We start from the raw sequence: 17,990 nt of genomic DNA on the forward strand, positions 1-17,990 counted from the left end.
AAACCTGCCACCTTTTCTTCTCCACGAGGGTGTTAATGTTAGGTCTTGTGTTTGGAATTAGAATGAACAGAATTTAGTACAGATTAGTTTTAAGACGGGTTGTGGGTAAGGGAAGTGGTGAGGGAATGAGGAGTAAGGTTATTTCATTTTAGTGTCTTAAAGAAAGAGAGTTGTTTTCTTTCCAGACATGGATCGACTCTTTGCACAGTGGGTTTTATATCTGGAGTGAGCACCTTGCCCTCACTCAGGCACCTAGGCTCACAAAGGGAAGCTGACCAGCATACTGTTCACCCATTTCATCCAAGGTTTGAGCTGTCTGTTGTTCAAGTCAGTGGTGGGGTCTCCAGCTCATGGTGGCAGCTACCGTGTCCATTATGTGCTCTATTTAATCCTTTTGCCACAAAGCGAATACTTCCTAGTATATCTACCAAAGAACAAACATAAATTCTGTGTCCCTACAAAACATTGCCATGTTGGATATACATTTTGTAACAGTCTGACATTAACACTTCCTTACATGTAAACTGTGATCTTCTTAGGACTTTTTTCAGTATACCTAAGGAAACGATTTCCTGATTTGCTTGGAATGGTCAATATGCCAAAAAGGTCTTCATTCACATCAAAATTCTCATTGAAATCATGAAAAGATATGCATAACTCTATGGTATTTTCCGTATCTGTGCTCTCCAGAGCTACAAAAGAAAATGCCACAAGAAATCTAACTTTTCCACATACTATGCCCTATATATAGTCTCAGCCATTTCTGCAACACACTGACAAAAATACTTGTAGTTCAATATATAATTTCTGCTGCAATTAATAGACATTTTAATAAATTTGGCATTTATAGAATATTTTCATGCCTGGGAAGTTTTGTTGCTTAACACATAACTACATTTCCCAGCAACACTTAGTGTAGGCCTTCAAACACAAAATCTGTTGAACTTTCAGTTTGTTTTTTAAAGTTAACTAAGATTTTCATTGTACATCTTTTTTATATATCAATTACAGTTCTTTATAATGGATTGCATAATGTTGATATCTGAAGTTTTATTTTTCAACAAAGGCATACTTTGTATGCATAGTAAAGATGTAGAAATATTCTTCATCTCTATACGGAACTGCAAACTCTCCCATCTTTTTTGAAACACAGTCCTCTCAGTCTGTCCTTTAGTTTTAAAAATTTTGATAGCTGTGGGTACAAGAACTATGTCACTTTCTTCTTGACTCTACTGGGAGCTCTTAATTCGACAATATGTAAAACAAAAGTGCAAGTGAGTTGATCAGTGGCAACTGACACTAGACCCTGTTTTCAGGAAGAGAGCAGAAAGTGATGGAGACTTGGAGGAATGGGCAAGCTGTGCCCCTCTACAAGGGGCAGCCTCTACTCCGCCCCAGCTGATTGTGGCCAGGTGGGAATTTGAACCCGATGCTGTCAGATCTTCTGATTTCATAAAAAATAAACAAATTTGAAATTTTATATGACAGCTCCTAAATTTCGAATATTGGCAAATAATTTAAAAAGTTGTAAACTGTATGGATCAAACAAAGCACATCTGCAAACCACTACTCTTAAGCAGAGAATCACGTGTATATGTCTTATTATCTTTGCTGTTCAGGTGGTTGTCACTCCCTCTGTTTAAAGGACAATGCAATGTTCTCAGTACACCCAAGAGTTTGACAATGTAAAAACTAGAACATGTCTGCTCGTGAAAGGGTTTGGGATGGAAGAGTTTCCACCTCTAAGAAAAAAGGAATTTCTTGCTGGATCTCTTAACTTAAGCTGAGGACCTTGAGCATGCAATCTTGAATATTAGCCCTAAATTCCTAGCATGTTCTAGCACAAATGTGACAACAAGTTGTGCAGCTACGAGTACCTTAGACACTTCACTGGGCCCAGAGTGGCAACTTGCTTTATGCAAAAAGCAATGGTTTCATTTCTCTGACAATAATTTATGGGAAAAGAGAGATTTATGGAGGAAAAACTATTCTCATATGATGGAAGTCAAAGCAGGAAAGGCATAATCTAATAAAGGAAGAGAAGGAAGATGGAGAAATAAATTTGAAAAACGAATTGAAAACTACTTGATTGTCTTCTCACAGCCTTACCCTGTACTGGTAAACAAAGCTTAATAAAGCACAGTAACTGCCATCAGGGTGCCGACAATCTACTGGAGCAGACAGAGGGTGCACAATAGTTATAGTACAAGCCTGAACGTGAAAAGTATGCACACCAGTGGAACAAAAATACATGTTAAGTGAAACCAGAGCGGGGCACTGTTGCTTCTGCCCAGGGTGGAGTGTTAGAGGACTCATAAAGTTGACGGTACTCACAAGTTGAGGCCACCTTTAGTAGGTAAAAGAAGGACATTCCTAGCAAAGAACAACACAGCAAGGCAAAAAGCAGGCAAGAATATGGAGTGTTAAGGGAATTAATGATATCCCTGGACTTACAGGCTAGAGAGAAGCTGAGGTAACATAAAACCCCTAATTACGCAAACTAAGAAACAAGGGGTCTAGTTCATAGGTTATAAGTTGCTGTGGACGTGTCTAAGTAGAGAGCTGACATGACCAGATGTATGCTTTGGAAGGATTGTAGTAGCTGCAGTATAGATGACCGGCTGGGAAGAGTGAAACTGAAGCCAAGACCGCAGTTAAAAGGCCGTTACAGTATCTGGTGTGAGTGAGCCTTAGGGTATAATCTATGGTAGTAGACAGTGGACTGAAAATAAATTTTAGAGGTAGAACATTTTATAACAGGTGGTTTTCATGATGGCTAAGAAAGGAAAGGAGGAAGTTAAAGGAAGGATTCTAGATGACCCTGAGATTGTAGCTTTTCTAAGTGTGTGGATAATGATGGAATTCATTCATCCAGTGGAGAACAGAACTCTTCCCCTTTAGGCCTTTGCCTCATTCTCTCCTTCCTCCACACCCCTTGGATTCCTTTAACCCCTCAGCTTCCCTCCCAGAGTGTCCTACTCCTCAGTTCCAATCATTCTATTTTCATGGAGGAGTTGTTGGGGGCGGTACTGTAGAAAGGATATCTACCAGGCGATTAGAACTACTGCACTTGCAGAATGGCACTGTCACATATATTGTATGGGGTATGATGCCACAAGCATCTCCCTGCCTTTAGCTGCTTTGCCAAATGCTTCCTTCTGTTACTCAAGCTGCGGTATATGTCAGGCCCCAGGAAAATGGGAAGTTAAAAACAATCTTGCTACAATAGTACTGATGAGAAAACATTCCCTCTGAACTCATAGTGTCAGAGACTCATTGCTTGCTTGATTCAGTCAGTTACTCATTCAACAAATATTAAGGCATTATATTAGGTAGTTAAAGTACAGAGGTCTTAAGACATTTGAGATCTCATCCCTTCATTGAGCTTATAGTCTAGTGGAAAAAAGACAATAAATAAGTAAACAATAAAGAAAATAATATCAGATGGTGATAAATGTTATGAAAAAAATAAAACAGAGTTTATGAGGTAGGGAGGGGTTTCATTAGATACAGTAATCAGAGAAGATCTCTTTGAGGGAGTGGCTTTTAAGCTGAAACATAAAAAATGAGAAAGAGCCAGAGCTTGATGGAGAATATTTCAGGTCAAATAAAACAGCAAGTGGAAAGGCTTCTAAGTGGGAAAGATCCTGCAGTGTTCTAGGAACCGGCAGAAGACCAAAGCAAAGGAGCGAGAGATATGAGATGAGGTTGAAGAGGTTTGTAACAACCAGAATACAGGATCTAAACCAGGACAGGGAACGTAAAAGAAGGTTTTAGAGAAAAAATAATCAGTTTGGTTTGGGCATATTCAGTATAAATACAGGGGTTCTGATGAACCTAACAACTATAGCCTAGGATTTGTATACATACGAAACCAAATGGAAACAGACATTATATAGGTTTATAACTAAAACAAATACTTACACTTCTCAGGACCTTAAATTACCCAAAGTGATGGAACAAGTTATAACCTCTAGTTACTGGCAAATCAGGACAAATTTTGGATTTCTAGCATGGGGTATATGTATGTGTTTCTGCATCTATTGAGATGATCAAGTGATTTTTGTTCCTTATTCTATTAATATGATGTATTACATTGATTTTTGAATGTTAAGGTCAACTTTATATTTCTGGGGTAAATCCCACTTAAAGATAGTGTATTTTTCCCTTTATAAGTTGCTTAATTCAGGTTGCTAGTATTTTCTTGAAGGTTTTTGCATCTATATTCATAAGGAATATTTGCCTGTGGTTTTCTTTTCTTTTGATCTTTGGTTTTGGTATCAGACTAACACTGACCTGATTGAATGAGCTAAGAAATGTTATCTCTTCTTCTATATCTTTCAAGACTAAAGTAATTAATCACTTTATATGTCTGTGTGTGTGATCAGGAAACCCTGTTTTATAAAGTGCGTGTTCAACACTTTGGCCTCTTTTTCTATTTAAGTTTCTAACTACTCCTTAGAGATTTGTATGGGGATCTTAATAATTATGGAGTTGAGTCACTTGTCATGTACATCCAATACAAATATTTTCTCCCTCCCTGTGGCTTGCCATTTCACCATTGTTTTTTAATAAAGAGAATTTCTTTATTTTTAATATATTCCAAGTCATCCTGTTTTACCGTTGTGGCTAAGCAGTAGTCTATGTTCTATTTAAGTAATCCCTACCTCTTCCACGATCACGAATGTATTCTCTTATGTTTTCTTGTAAAAGCGTAATTGTTTTACCTTTCATCCTTTGACATTTCTATCTGTAATCCATCTGGAATTTATTTTTGAGTATGATGAGAGATAAAAGTCAAGATCTCTCTCTCCCTTTCTCTCTCTCTGTTTTTGGACTTTCTGTTATGTCTATCTTTGCAACAGTAATACCTATACCTTTAAAATAAACCTATAGCTTTCAAACATTAAAATAGGTCTGGATATTTGGTATAGGAAGTGATTTGATTGTAAGTTCTCACAGCTATATTATTCTTCTTTAAGATTGGTTAGTTATTTTTGGCAATTTTATATTCTATATAAACTTTAGAATCAGTGTTGTTTTCCTTTGTATTTATCCTGCTTAGTGTTTACCAACTTCTTGAATCTTTGGATTGATAACTCTCATCAGTTTTAAAAATGATTGGCCTTTAGCTTCTTAATTATTGCTTTTGCTCCTTTTTCTTCTTGTTTTTCTTCTGCAAAATTACACAATACACTTGATTTTACTGTGTCCCACATGTTTCTTACTCTATTCTGTAGTTTTGTCTCTCTACACTTCAGGTTTCCTATTTTCTATTACCTAATTTTAAGTTCTCTAATCCTATCTTCTGCTTGTTAAATGCATCCATTGAATTATGAATTTTGGATATATACTTCCCAATAAGTAATTTCCAATTTATTCTTCTTTATAGATTCCAATTTTCTGTTGAAGTTCCCTATCTTTTATATATTTTATTCATCTTTTATTCTTTTTTCTTGAACATATTAAGCAATGTTTTTGAAAGTTCTTATCTACAAACTCTGATATCTGGATCACCTGGAGGTCTGTTTCCATATTCTGTTTTTTTGTTTTTAAATCTTGGTTTTAGGTCATATGGTCCTACCTATTGGTATGCCTGATGATTTTTTATTGAATTCCAGACATCGTGTAATAAAACTGTAGAGTTTTCAAGTGATATTAACTTCCACCAGAGAAACTTTATTCTTTTCTTTGCTAGGCAGATAGTGTGGGAGAATTATCACCTTAATGCCATAAGGGACTGAGCTGGGTTGTAGTTTTGGTTAAACCTGGTCTGTCTCTGCTGTTCCCTTGTAACTAGAACATAGCTTCTCTAGGGTTTTAAACAGATAGCCTGGCATGTCTTCTTTTTGATAGCATTGGGAGACTGAAGGAAAGCCAGCTCTACTTTTGAAAGGTTTTCATATTAACTTTTAGCCTTATGATTTGTGCAAATTCAAAATTCAGCAACTGTCTTGAAAGGGGTATCAGTTAAGTGTTTGAAACCTTCTAGATCTCTACTTTTATCACTTGATCTCTATGTGACCATCAAAACTGTTGCTTTGTTTCTATCCTCCAGTAGCAGCCCTACAGCTGGGGCAGAACTTAAATTCCAAGCTTCAATTCAAGGCCAGAATTGACAAGTTCCACCATGAATGAAGAAGCTGCAGGTGACAAATTCGTCCAAGAGAGGTAACCCTTTCTCCAGAATTTCAGTCTCTACAATCCTTGTTGCTTCTACAGTTCTAGGTTTTCTAATTTTTCATGAGGGGAGCACTTTTCACCCACAAACAACTCTGTCCTACCGGGAGTGAAAGGAATAGCCATCTAATTTGATAGTAAATCCAGTAGGACAAAAATCTACAAGTCACCCTTGAGTTCTTTTTCTAATATTATACATGTAATTTATTGCAAGATCCTTTTGGATCACCCTTCACAATACATCCAGAATCAAGCTACTTCTCACCACTTTTACCAACATCACTCTGATCGGAACCGTTATCATCTCTCATCTGAAATAGAGCAATACCCTCTCAACTGGACTCCCTGCTTCTATCCTTCCCATACTTACAGTTTTAAAAGAGTGTCCATAATGATTCTTTTAAGATGTAAGATAATGTAATTATTCTGTTCCCAAACTGGAATCACTCCCCATTTTCCCTCAGAATAAAATTCAAAGCCCTTTAATGTCCTACAAGACTCTAGATTACCTGGCTCCCTCATTGATCTCATCCTCTCTCAGTGCTTTCCCCCTCACTCCCTCTGTCCAGTCATACTGGCCACTTTGATGTTCCTTGAACAAGTCAGACACTTTTCTCACTCAGGATCTTTTCCCTGCCTGTTCCCTCTACCCGGAGCATGATTTTGTCCGATATCTGCACTGTTAACCCTTGTATCTCCTTAAAATTTCTGCTCAAATGTCACTTTTTCAAAGAGGCCTATGCTGATCACCCTATTTTAAATTTCAGTGGCAATGCCTATCCTCCACCTAGACGTGACTGACCCCCCTTATTCTGCGGTACTTTTATGTATTCCCATGGTGCTTCTCACTTTACAACATACTTTATACTTTACTTTTTAATCCATTGTTTCTTTTATCTTTCACCATCACTCTCTCCTCTATAATATCAGTTTCATAAGTGCAAGGTCTTTGTTTTATTTATGGATGCATTCCAATCTCCTAGAATAGAGCCTGTCACATAAGAGACAATCTGTAATTATTTGGCAATGATTGAAAAAATATATAACATGTAGTTATTTGTGTCTTTTCTTTTGTGAGGAAGCTTGGCCCTGAGTGAACATCTGTTGCCAATCTTCCTCTTTTGGCTTGAGGAAGATTGTCACTGAGCTAACATCTCTGCCAATCTTCCTCTATTTTATGTGGGATGCCGCCACAGTGTGGCTTGATGAGTGGTGCTGGGTCCACGCCCGGGATCCAAACCTGCAAACCCTGGGCCACTGAAGTGGAGCGCGCAAACTTAAACAGTACACCACCGGGCTGGCCCCTATTTTTGTCTTTTTAAATGCACTTTCTACTTCAAAATACAGAGCTAAATCTAATTTAGGGATGATCGCCACAGACCTTGAGATATTGCTCTGATACCTCCCTATAGGAAATTTACTCTGAAATTCTTAGAGTCAGAAACTTGCCCAAATTCTGTTCTATTTTGATTTTTCTAATTCATTTGAAAATGGGCTATGTATCTACTCATTTTGTCAGATTTACAGCTACTGGAAAAGGCAATACTCTCTAAAAATGAGAAAATCTCGAGTCTCTTCTTGTCCACCATTTACTGTAGAGAATTGGATGGAAGTACATGAGGATGCAGGTGGAATTGGCATTTCAAAAATAGAAACACATTCTATTTGAGGGATTTTGTCCTTAGAAGCTGCTACTGAATATCAGCTCTCTCTTGCTGTGTCTTCTGGACAATTTAGGAAACAGATGTTAATGTTTCAGTCTAATGAGAGAGAAATGAGTCTCACATGGTAAAATAAGGTTTGCTGTCTAGAATGAAAACTCTATGAAAGGCTGTCTCCCGCTCCTGATCAGTTAGTACTACTCAACCCCACTCCCTTCCCCACTCCCATAGCAGCCTGGATTAAATGCCTAGGCTTTAGAAATGGCTTTAGAAACTACTAGAGGACAGAATAGGAAATATTCAGTTTCTTTTAGAAGAAGACCAGGCAAGCAGAAAAGTGAGAAAATACGTACAGCTTCCAAACTTCAGTGGGCAGGCATGCACATCCATAGGAAAATCTTCCAAATGCATGGGGCACTCAGCATGAATTGTTAACCTAAAAGAAAGGAGAACAGAAAATGAAATTAAGCTAAAATGAATGCCATTAAACATGGAGCTGAGTTCCCATTCACCAGTTATGGCATTCTCCTAGGTATAGTGGGGTTTTGTTTGTTTAGGTTCACTGAGAACCAAGTTCTTATGAACACGAGGGATGAATTGCATGAACTAGATAGGCTCTCAAAGCAGCATTCAGTGTTCAGATTTTTAGATCAGATCTAAATCCCATCTTACCACCTTTAGAAAATCAAACGTAACTTATCTGACCTAGCTGAGCTCCCTTAGCCACCCTCCCACTGAAGCCTAAAAACCCCAGGTCCTGACTCATCTGACTCATTCGCTCTTGATAGCAGTTTAATTATTTCTGAAATAATTATCCTCAGCAGGCTATCGTGTGAGTTAACCAATTTAAAGAGTGCACTGGAGAGGAGAGATACATAGAAAGAAAATTTTTACCCTGATAATGAACAAGCACAAGAGATGGTTCTGCTGCTCATAGCAACTGCTATAGCTTTGAAGGAGATGGCTCTTGGAGAATACATCCACACTTGTACACTCATACACACCCACACACGGCAGCTGGCCAGAAAATAAAAATACAGAGCCAGCCTGGATGGCCTATTGTTTAAAGTTTGGCATGCTCCACTTTGGTGGTCCAGGTTCAGTTCCCAGGTGCAGAACCACACACTTGTCTGTCAGCAGCCATGCTGTGTTGGCGACTCATATGGAAGAACTAGAAGGACTTACAAGCAGAATATGCAACTATGTACTGGGGCTTTGGGCAGGGAAAACAAGATAAAAAGAAGAGAGAGGAAGTTTGGCAACAGCTGTTAGCTCAGGGCAAATCTTTCCCAGCCAAAAAATAAAATACAAAGGTGGTTGAGGACATCAGTAACCTCAGCGGTCAAGTCTGAAGAGCTCATGCTGTCTTCACAGGGAAAACATATAGGAGAGACTGTGCGTGGATTCCTCAATGGAAATCTGGATGGGGTTGTTATTTGCCATGCCCATACTCATTCTCCTGCTTTAGTCTGTCTAAGAAATCTATTCTAAGATTACTCCTCTGATTGATTTCGAGTTTTTTGAGCCTCAGCTGTTCTTGGCATAGACAATAGCCTCCTATGTAGAAATGGAACCCACACAGCAAAAATTCAGTGTTCTTTGGAGCCTAGCTCTGAGTAACTATTTCTAGATAACCTGTATACCTCTGGTTATATTGGATTCAATCCTTGCCATCCTCTTGGTGTTCTAGGTGGCCAACTGGCCAGCATCTCCCATCCTGGCTAATTGTTAAACCTGATGAATGTGTGATGCCTCACAAATGATCAGAGCAGCGATATTAGATATTTCTCAAAGCAGACTGACTAAAGCAAACATACTCAGGTGTGTATTAGCAAGAACCCTAGGCTGAAAGGTGGACACCAAGTGTATGCCCTTCAGCAAATACCTACCCATCCCTTGTTTTCAGTTTCCCTCTCTAAACAGTAAGAGGCTGGAAGTAGAGGTCAGGTGTTCTTGCAGTTCTAACTAATCCCTTGGATATTTACAAAATATCCCATGATTTTTGGACAAAAGCTCAATTCTCAAGTCAGCCTACAAAATCCCACCAATCTACTCTTTATTATTAAGGCATAAAGAGGAATTCAAGACTCAAAGAATCTGACACAAGAGAAATGTATTTCACTAAGAAACTGCTCCCTGTGTTGGATACTTAAAAAATTCCATGAGGGCTTAATAAATAAAATTGTGTTTCTTCTCTCCATTTATATTAGTATTTCCAAGATATTGCTTCTTATGAGCAATGCCAAAGGGAAATTACTTTATGTCTACCTAGCAGTCCTGGGGACATGGCAAATAAGACCACGACAAATGGATTATCAAAGCAAGATGCAAAAGGTACTGATTTCTGGTTAGGAGCAGAACTGATTTATAATAACTTTCCTGTCTTCCTTCCCATCCACTTCTTGCCCATCCCACCTAAGCACAGAGCAGAGAGGAGGAAGCAGATGTTAGTGGTGGCAGAGAACTTCACAAGCCAAATTATGCTGTACTCATTTCATTGGTTCTTAAACACATCCTAATGCTCTTTGATCTCCAGTGTCATACTGTCTGCCTTTCTCGCCTTCTTTCCACCTTGCTACAACTTTAAAGACCCCTTCAAGCTTTTCCTGCAGCAGAAAGCACCCTGACTATACTCAGGCTAATATACTCATCATTACAATCTATGCCATAAACATATTCATACCCTCCAAATATTTTCTCTCACCCTCTTTTTATTCTTCTTATTATTATATTGTGTGACAAGAGCACTAAACATAAAATCTATCCACTTAACAAAATTTTAAGTATACAATACAGTATTGTTAATTGGTAAAGGACCTGAATACACATTACTCCAAAGGAGACATTCAAATGGCCACAAGTATATGAAAAGATGCTCAACATCACTAATAAACAGGGAAATGCAGATTGAAACCACAATGAGGTGTCACCTCACACCTGTTAGGATGGCTATTATCAAAAAAAACCAAAAGATAACAAGTGTTGGTGAGGATGTAGAGAAAAGGGAACCCCTGTGCACTGTTGGTTTGAATGTAAATTGGTGCAGCCTCTATGGAAAACAGTATGGAGGTTCTTCAAAAAATTAAAAAAGAACTACCATAGGATGCAGCAATCGCACTTCTGGGCATATATGTCCAAAGAAATTGAAATCTTGATCTCAGAGAGAGATCTGCACTACCATGTTCACTGCAGCCCTATTCACAATAGCCAAGACATGGAAGCAACCTGCATCCATCGATAGATGAATTCATAAGAAAATGTATATACAGATCATCATGGTGGTGTAAAGAGGATCCCTTTGTCTCTCCCCTTCAATCTACAGCAAGCAAAACATCCATAACCCAACAAAGGCTACACTGCCCAACACAGCAGAATGCCAGAGAGAGCCACACATCAGTACATACAAAGGTGGGTGGATTGGAGCACATAGAGGAGGCCAAATGGGGGAACAGAAGAGGTGGTACCCAGGCTCCTGGACCCCTGGCCATGGCAGCTGAGTGAGTCACCCCCAGCCTCAGAGAACCTGGTGGGCAGCAACAGAGGTGTGCGTGTGACTCTTGCCTCTGACTAAGAGGGAAGTTTATAGCAATATAGGTCTGTGTCAAGAAACAAAATCTCAAATAAACAATCTAACAGTACACCTAAAGGAACTAGAAAAAAGAAGAACACACAAAGCCTAAAGTCAGTAGAAGGAAGGAAATAAGAAAAGTCAGAGTGGAAATAAATGTAATAGAGACTAAAAAGACAATAGAAAAGATCAATGAACTCAAGAGCTGGTTCTTTGAAAACATAATCAAAATTGACAAACCTTTAGCTAAACTCACTAAGACAAAAAGATAGAAGGCTCAAATAAATAAAATCAGAAATAAAAGAGGAGAAATTACAATGGATAGCACAGAAATACAAAGGATTATAAGAGAATACCATGAAAAGCTATACGCCAACAAATTGGATAACCAAGGGAAATAGATAAATTCTTAGAATCATACATCCTTCCAAAACTGAATCAAGAAAAAATAGAGAATCTGAATAGACCAATCACTAGTAAGGAGATTGAAACAGTAATCAAAAACCTCCCAAAAAACAAAATTCCAGGACCAGACAGCTTCTCTGGTGAATTCTACCAAACATTCAAAGATTTAATACCTGTCCTTGACAAACTCTTTCAAAAAATCAGAGGGGATGCTTCCTAACTCATTTTACAAGGTTAACATTACCCTGATACCAAAACCAGACAAGGGCAACACAAAAATGAAAATTACAGCCAATACTGCTGATGAACATAGATGCAAAAATGCTCAACAAAATACTAGCAAATGGAATACAACAATACATGGAAAGGCTCATACTACAATCAAGTGAGATTTATTCCAGGGATGCAAGGATGGTTCAACATAATCGTAATACACCACATTAACAAAATAAGGAATAAAAATCAGAAGATTATCTCAATAGATGCAGAGAAAGCATTTAACAAGATTCAGCATCCATTTATGATAAAAACTCTCAATAAAATGGGTATAGAAGGAAAGTATCTCAACATAATAAAGGCCATATATGACAAACCCATAGCCAACATCATACTCAATGATGAAAAACTGAAAGCTATTCCCCTAAGAACAGGAACAAGACAAGGATGCCCACCCTTGCCACTCTTATTCAACATAGTATTAGAATTCCTAGCCAGAGCAATTAGGCAAGAAAACGAAATGAAAGATATCCAAATTGGGAATAAAGAAGTAAAACTGTCACTATTTGCAGATGACATGATTTTATATAGTGAGAACTCTAAAGAATCCACCAAAAAACTAAAGGAAATAATTAACAAATACAGTAAAGTTTCAAAGTACATAATCAACATATAAAAATCAGTTGCATTTCTATTGTTAACAACGAACGGGCAGAAAGAGAAATCAAGAATACAATCCCAGGGGCCGGCCCGGTGGTGCAGTGGTTAAGTTCACATGTTCTGCCTCTTGGCATCCCAGGGTTCTCCAGTTTGGATCCCGGTGTGGACATGGCACTGCTTGGCATGCCATGCTGTGGTAGGTGTCCCACATATAAAGTGGAGGAAGATGGGCATGGACGTTAGCTCACAGCCAGTCTTCCTCAGAGAAAAGAGGAGGATTGGTAGCAGTTAGCTCAGGGCTAATCTTCCTCAGAAAAAAAAAAAAAAAAGAATACAATCTCATTTACAATTGCAACAGAAAGAACAAAATACCTAGGAATAAATTTACCCAAGGAGGTGAAAGACCTGTACACTGAAAACCATAAGACATTGTTGAAAGAAATTGAAGAAGACACAAAGAAATGGAAAGATATTCTGTGCTCATGTACTGGAAGAATTAACATAGTTAAAATGTCCATATTGCCTAAAGCCATCTACAGATTCAATGTGATCCTTATGAAGATCCCAATGACACTTTTTCATAGAAATAGAACAAAAAATCCTAAAATTTATGTGGAACAACAAAAGACCCCAAATAGCCAAAGAAATCCAGAGGAAAAAGAACAAAATTGGAGATGTCACACTCCATGATTTCAAAGTATACTGAAAAGTTACGGTAATCAAAACAGCATGGTACTGGCAAAAAAACAGATGCACAGATCAATGGAACAGAATTGAGAGCCAAGAAATAAGCCCACATATTTATGGACAGCTAATTTTTGACAAAAGAGCCAAGAACATACAATGGAGAAAGGAAAGTCTCTTCAATGAATGGTGCTTGGAAAACTGGATGGCCACATGCAAAAGAATGATAGTAGACAACTATCTTACACCCTACACAAAAACTAACTCAAAATGGATTAAAAACTTGCATGTAAGACCTGAAACCATATGACTCCTAGAAGCAAACATGGGCAGTATGCTCTTTGATTTTGGCCTTAGCAATATCTTTTTGGATATGTATCCTCAGGCAAGAGAAACAAAAGAAAAAACAAATGGGACTACATCAAACTGAAAATCTTCTGCACAGCAAAGGAAACCAACAACAAAATGAAAAGACAATCTACCAATTGGGAGAAGATGTTTGCAAACCATATATCCAGAAGGGGTTAAAATCCGAAATATGTAAAGAACTCATACAACTCAACAACAAAAAAATGAACAACCCAATCAAAAAATGGGCAGAGGATATGAACAGACATATTACCAAAGAAGATATACAGATGGCCAACAGGCACACAAAACGATGTTCAACATCACTAATTATTAGGGAAATGCAAATAAAAACTGCAACGAGATTTCACCTTACATCCATCAGAATGGCTATAATTAACATGACAGAAAATAATAAATGTTGGAGAGGATTTAGAGAAAAGAGAACCCTCATACACTGCTGGTGGGAATGCAAACTGGTGGAGCCACTATGGAAAACAATATGTAGATTTCTCAAAAAATTAAAAATAGAAATACCATACACTCCAGCTATCCCACTACTGGGTATTTATCCAAAGAACATAAAATCAACAATTCAAAGAGATTTATGCATCCGTATGTCCATCCCAGCATTATTCACAATAACCAAGATGTGGAAGCAATCCAAGTGCCCACCAACTGATGAATGGATAAAGAAGATATGGTGTATATATATACAATGGAATAGTACTCAGCCATAAAAAAGACAAATTTGTGCCTTTGGCCACAACATGGATGGACTTTGAGGGAATTATGCTAAGTGAAATAAGTCAGAGAAATATAAATACCATATGATCTCACTTATATGTGTAAGATTACAAAACAACAATAAACACATAGATACAGAGAACAGACTGGTGGTTACCAGAGAGGAAAGGGAGAGGGGGAGCGTGAAAGAGGTAAAGGAGGACATTTGTATGGTGACAGATGGCAACTAGACTTTTGGTGGTGGACATGATGCAGTCTATACAGAAGTCAAAATATAACGATGTACACCTGAAATCTATATAATGTTATAAACCAATGTTACTTCAATAAAAGTGAAAATGTATATACATACAATGGAATATTATTCGGCCTTAAAAAGAAGGAAGTCCTGCCATTTGAAATCTAAAATAGTCAAACTCATAGAAGCAGAGAGTAGACTCGTGTTTGCCAGGTGCTGGGTTGGGGCAGTGGGGAGGTATTAGTGAAAGGGTACTAAGTTTCAGTTATGCAAGATGAATAATTTTCACAGTACAGCAAATAGTCTTTAGTGGGCTTTTCAAAAAAGATCAGAGACCCGCTCAAAATGTGACATTCAGATCATAGGACTTCAGTCCCAGTCCGGGGTTTGGCCTGCTTTGATTCCTATGCAAACACCAGATAGGAAGGAAGAGGCGATCCAGGAAATCCCCTTCTTCTGGGGTGAGAGATAAAGATGGGAATGCAGATGGGAAGGAGGCCCTTTTCAGCCCTGTGTGCACGTGCACACGCACACACACACACCCCTCTCAGTTATTGCCCTCATTTCACTGGGCTTTGTAGCACCCTTGCTCCCATGTCACCCTACCCTTTGCTGCTCCACAGTTGGTTTTCCTTTCACCACAGCAACAAGTTAGTTTTCTTACTGCCATGGCGCCCTAACTGGTCTCTCTGTCTTCACCCTTTGCCCTTAGAGTCTGTTCTCTACACAACGGCCTTCTAGTGTTTCCTCATCTTATCCAGAGAAAGCGCCAAAGTCCTTGTCACGGTTTACAGGGTCTTGCATGATCTTGTCTTCTGTTCCTCTGTGGCCTATCTCCTACTGTGCTCTCTCTTGCTCAGCCTGCTTTGGCTTTCTTGCTGCTCTTCCAACTCGGCAGGCTTTCTTACATCATGGCCTTTGCACTCACTATGCTCTTGTATCTCTTTCGAATCTCTGCTTAATTATTATCTTCTAAACGAGGCCCACCCTGACCTCCACTCAGTGTCCTATCCACACTATGGTTAGGAAGACTTACCATGCTTTTGTTCTTCCCAGAGCACCTAACATATAACGTGCCATACAATTTATTTTTTCTATTATCAAATTTTTTCTCTCCTTACGACAAGGTTATGAATTTTTGTCTTCTTTTCTCTTTGATGTGTGCCAGGAGCCTAGCACAGTACCCAGCACACTGTAGACGTTCAATATATATCTACTGAATGAATGAATGAATGAATTTTCGTTCCTAAACACATGTATTTCTATGGGGACCTTGCAGAGAGGAGGTGTAGGCTGGGCAAGCCAGGGTTCAGGTAGTCCCAGGGTTCCAGGAAAAATAGCATCTTAACATGATTTCTTAACAATATAATATCTCAACCTATCCTCTTCAATGGGCATATAACCTCTTTCCTAGAATTTCAGAGCTGGAAGAGCCTTACAGAAATCCATTTTTATCCCCTCATATATTTTACATATGATAAAACAGAAGGGAAGGAAATTGACAAAATCACCCAACAAGTCTGGGACAGAGCTGACTAAAAGTTTCCTCGCTCATTGGTGTTCAACAAATGTTGATCACCTACTATGTGCCAGGTATCATTCTAAGCAATGTAACGTATCAAGATTGTTGCCATTTTAGAGCTTACATTTAAATAAAGACAAAAAATAAACAAGATAAGTAACATATAGTATATTAAAAGGTAGTATGCCTCAGGAAGAATAATAAGATGTAAGTAGAAAACATTGGGGAGGGATTGCAATTTTCAAAAGGGTCTTCAAGGAATACCTTACTGAGCAGGTGACATCTGAGCAATGACGTGAAGGAAATGAGAGTGAGCTTTGCGGACACCTGGAGAAAGAATGTTCAAAGAAGAGGGAATAGCAAATGCAAAGGCCCTGAGGTAGAAGTGTGCCCAGTGTGTTCAAGGAATAGCAACTAGGCCACTGTGACTGTAGTTGAGAGACCAAGGGGGAAGACTAATAGATTAGTTCAAAGAGAAAACTATGGGGAAGGGATCAGATAGTGTGAGGCTTCCTAGGATATTTTGGCTTTTACTCTAAGTGAAATGTGGAGGTCTGGCTTGATTTTGAGTAGAATGGTGACTTGATCTGAGCAACATTTTAGGATTATTCTGACAGCTGTGTGAAGAATAAATTGAAGGAGGGCAAGGGCAAAAGCAGGGAGATGAAATCCAACACCCATTCATGATCCAAAGCTCTCAAAAAACTAGGAATAGAAGGGAACTTTCTCAACTGATAAAGGGCATTTATGAAAAATCTACATTTAGCATCACACTTAATGATGAAAGACTATTTCCCCCTACGATCATGAAGAAGACAAGGATGTCTGCTCTCTCTTATTCAACACTGTCCTGGAGATTTTAAACAGTGCAGAAAGGACAGCAGTGGGGAGTGACTGATAATGAGTATGCAGTTTCTTTTTTAGAGCAACTAAAATGATCTGAAATTAGATATTGTTGATGGCTGCACAAATCTGTGAATATACTAAAAACCATTTAATTGTGTATTTGAAAAGGGTGAATTATATGGCATGTGAATCATATCTCAATAAAACTGTTTAAAAATTTAGGCAAGCAAAATAACTTAAAGACATAAAGAAGACAAAGCAAGAAAAAAACTGTCTTTAATTGCAAATGACATGTTCAGACATTACATGTTCATAAACTAGAAGTCCTAATATTGTTAAGATTCTCTCCAAATTGATCTACAAAGTCAATACACTCCTTATCAAAATCTCAGAAGCTTCTCTTTTTGTAAAGATGACAAGCTAATCATAAAAGTTATATGGGAATACAAATGATCTAGAATGGTCAAAACATCTTTCTAAAGAAAAAAATATCATGAGTGTTTTCACTTCCCAATGACAAAACATACCATAAAGCTACACTAATAAATACAGTGTGGGTTTGGTCTAAAGATAGACAATACAGACGAAAGGAAAAGAATAGAAAGTCCAGAAATAAACTTTCACATGTATAGTCAGTTGATTTTTGACCAAGGTACCAAGCTAATTAGCTAATTCAGTACAGAAAGGATAGCTTTTTCAATAAAGGTGCTGGGAGAATTTGCTATCTACATGCCAGAAACAAAATGAACTTTACCTCACATCACAAGCAAAAATCAACTCCAGTGGATCACAGGCCACAATTTAAGAACTGGAACTTCTAAAGGAAATCACAAGAAAAAAATCTGTGTGACCTTGAGTCAGGCAAATATTTCTTAGATAAGACACCAAAAGCATGAGCCATAAAATTTTAAAAAT

The 17,990-nt window shown here is 38.1% G+C and overlaps 1 protein-coding gene across 2 annotated transcripts in view; it reads right to left on the reverse strand.

The window, feature by feature from the left end:
• The window catches only part of GABRA3 (gamma-aminobutyric acid type A receptor subunit alpha3), a 219,990-nt gene that overhangs the window by 32,879 nt on the left and 169,121 nt on the right, over positions 1-17,990 (reverse strand). For both annotated transcript variants that reach the window (XM_070604459.1, XM_070604460.1), the window contains exon 6: positions 8,195-8,277. In XM_070604459.1, coding sequence (XP_070460560.1) covers positions 8,195-8,277 — 83 coding nt within the window. The remainder of the gene's footprint in view (positions 1-8,194; positions 8,278-17,990) is intronic.

The sequence above is a fragment of the Equus przewalskii genome, chromosome X (assembly GCF_037783145.1).
Source record: "Equus przewalskii isolate Varuska chromosome X, EquPr2, whole genome shotgun sequence".
Taxonomy (NCBI): domain Eukaryota; kingdom Metazoa; phylum Chordata; class Mammalia; order Perissodactyla; family Equidae; genus Equus; species Equus przewalskii.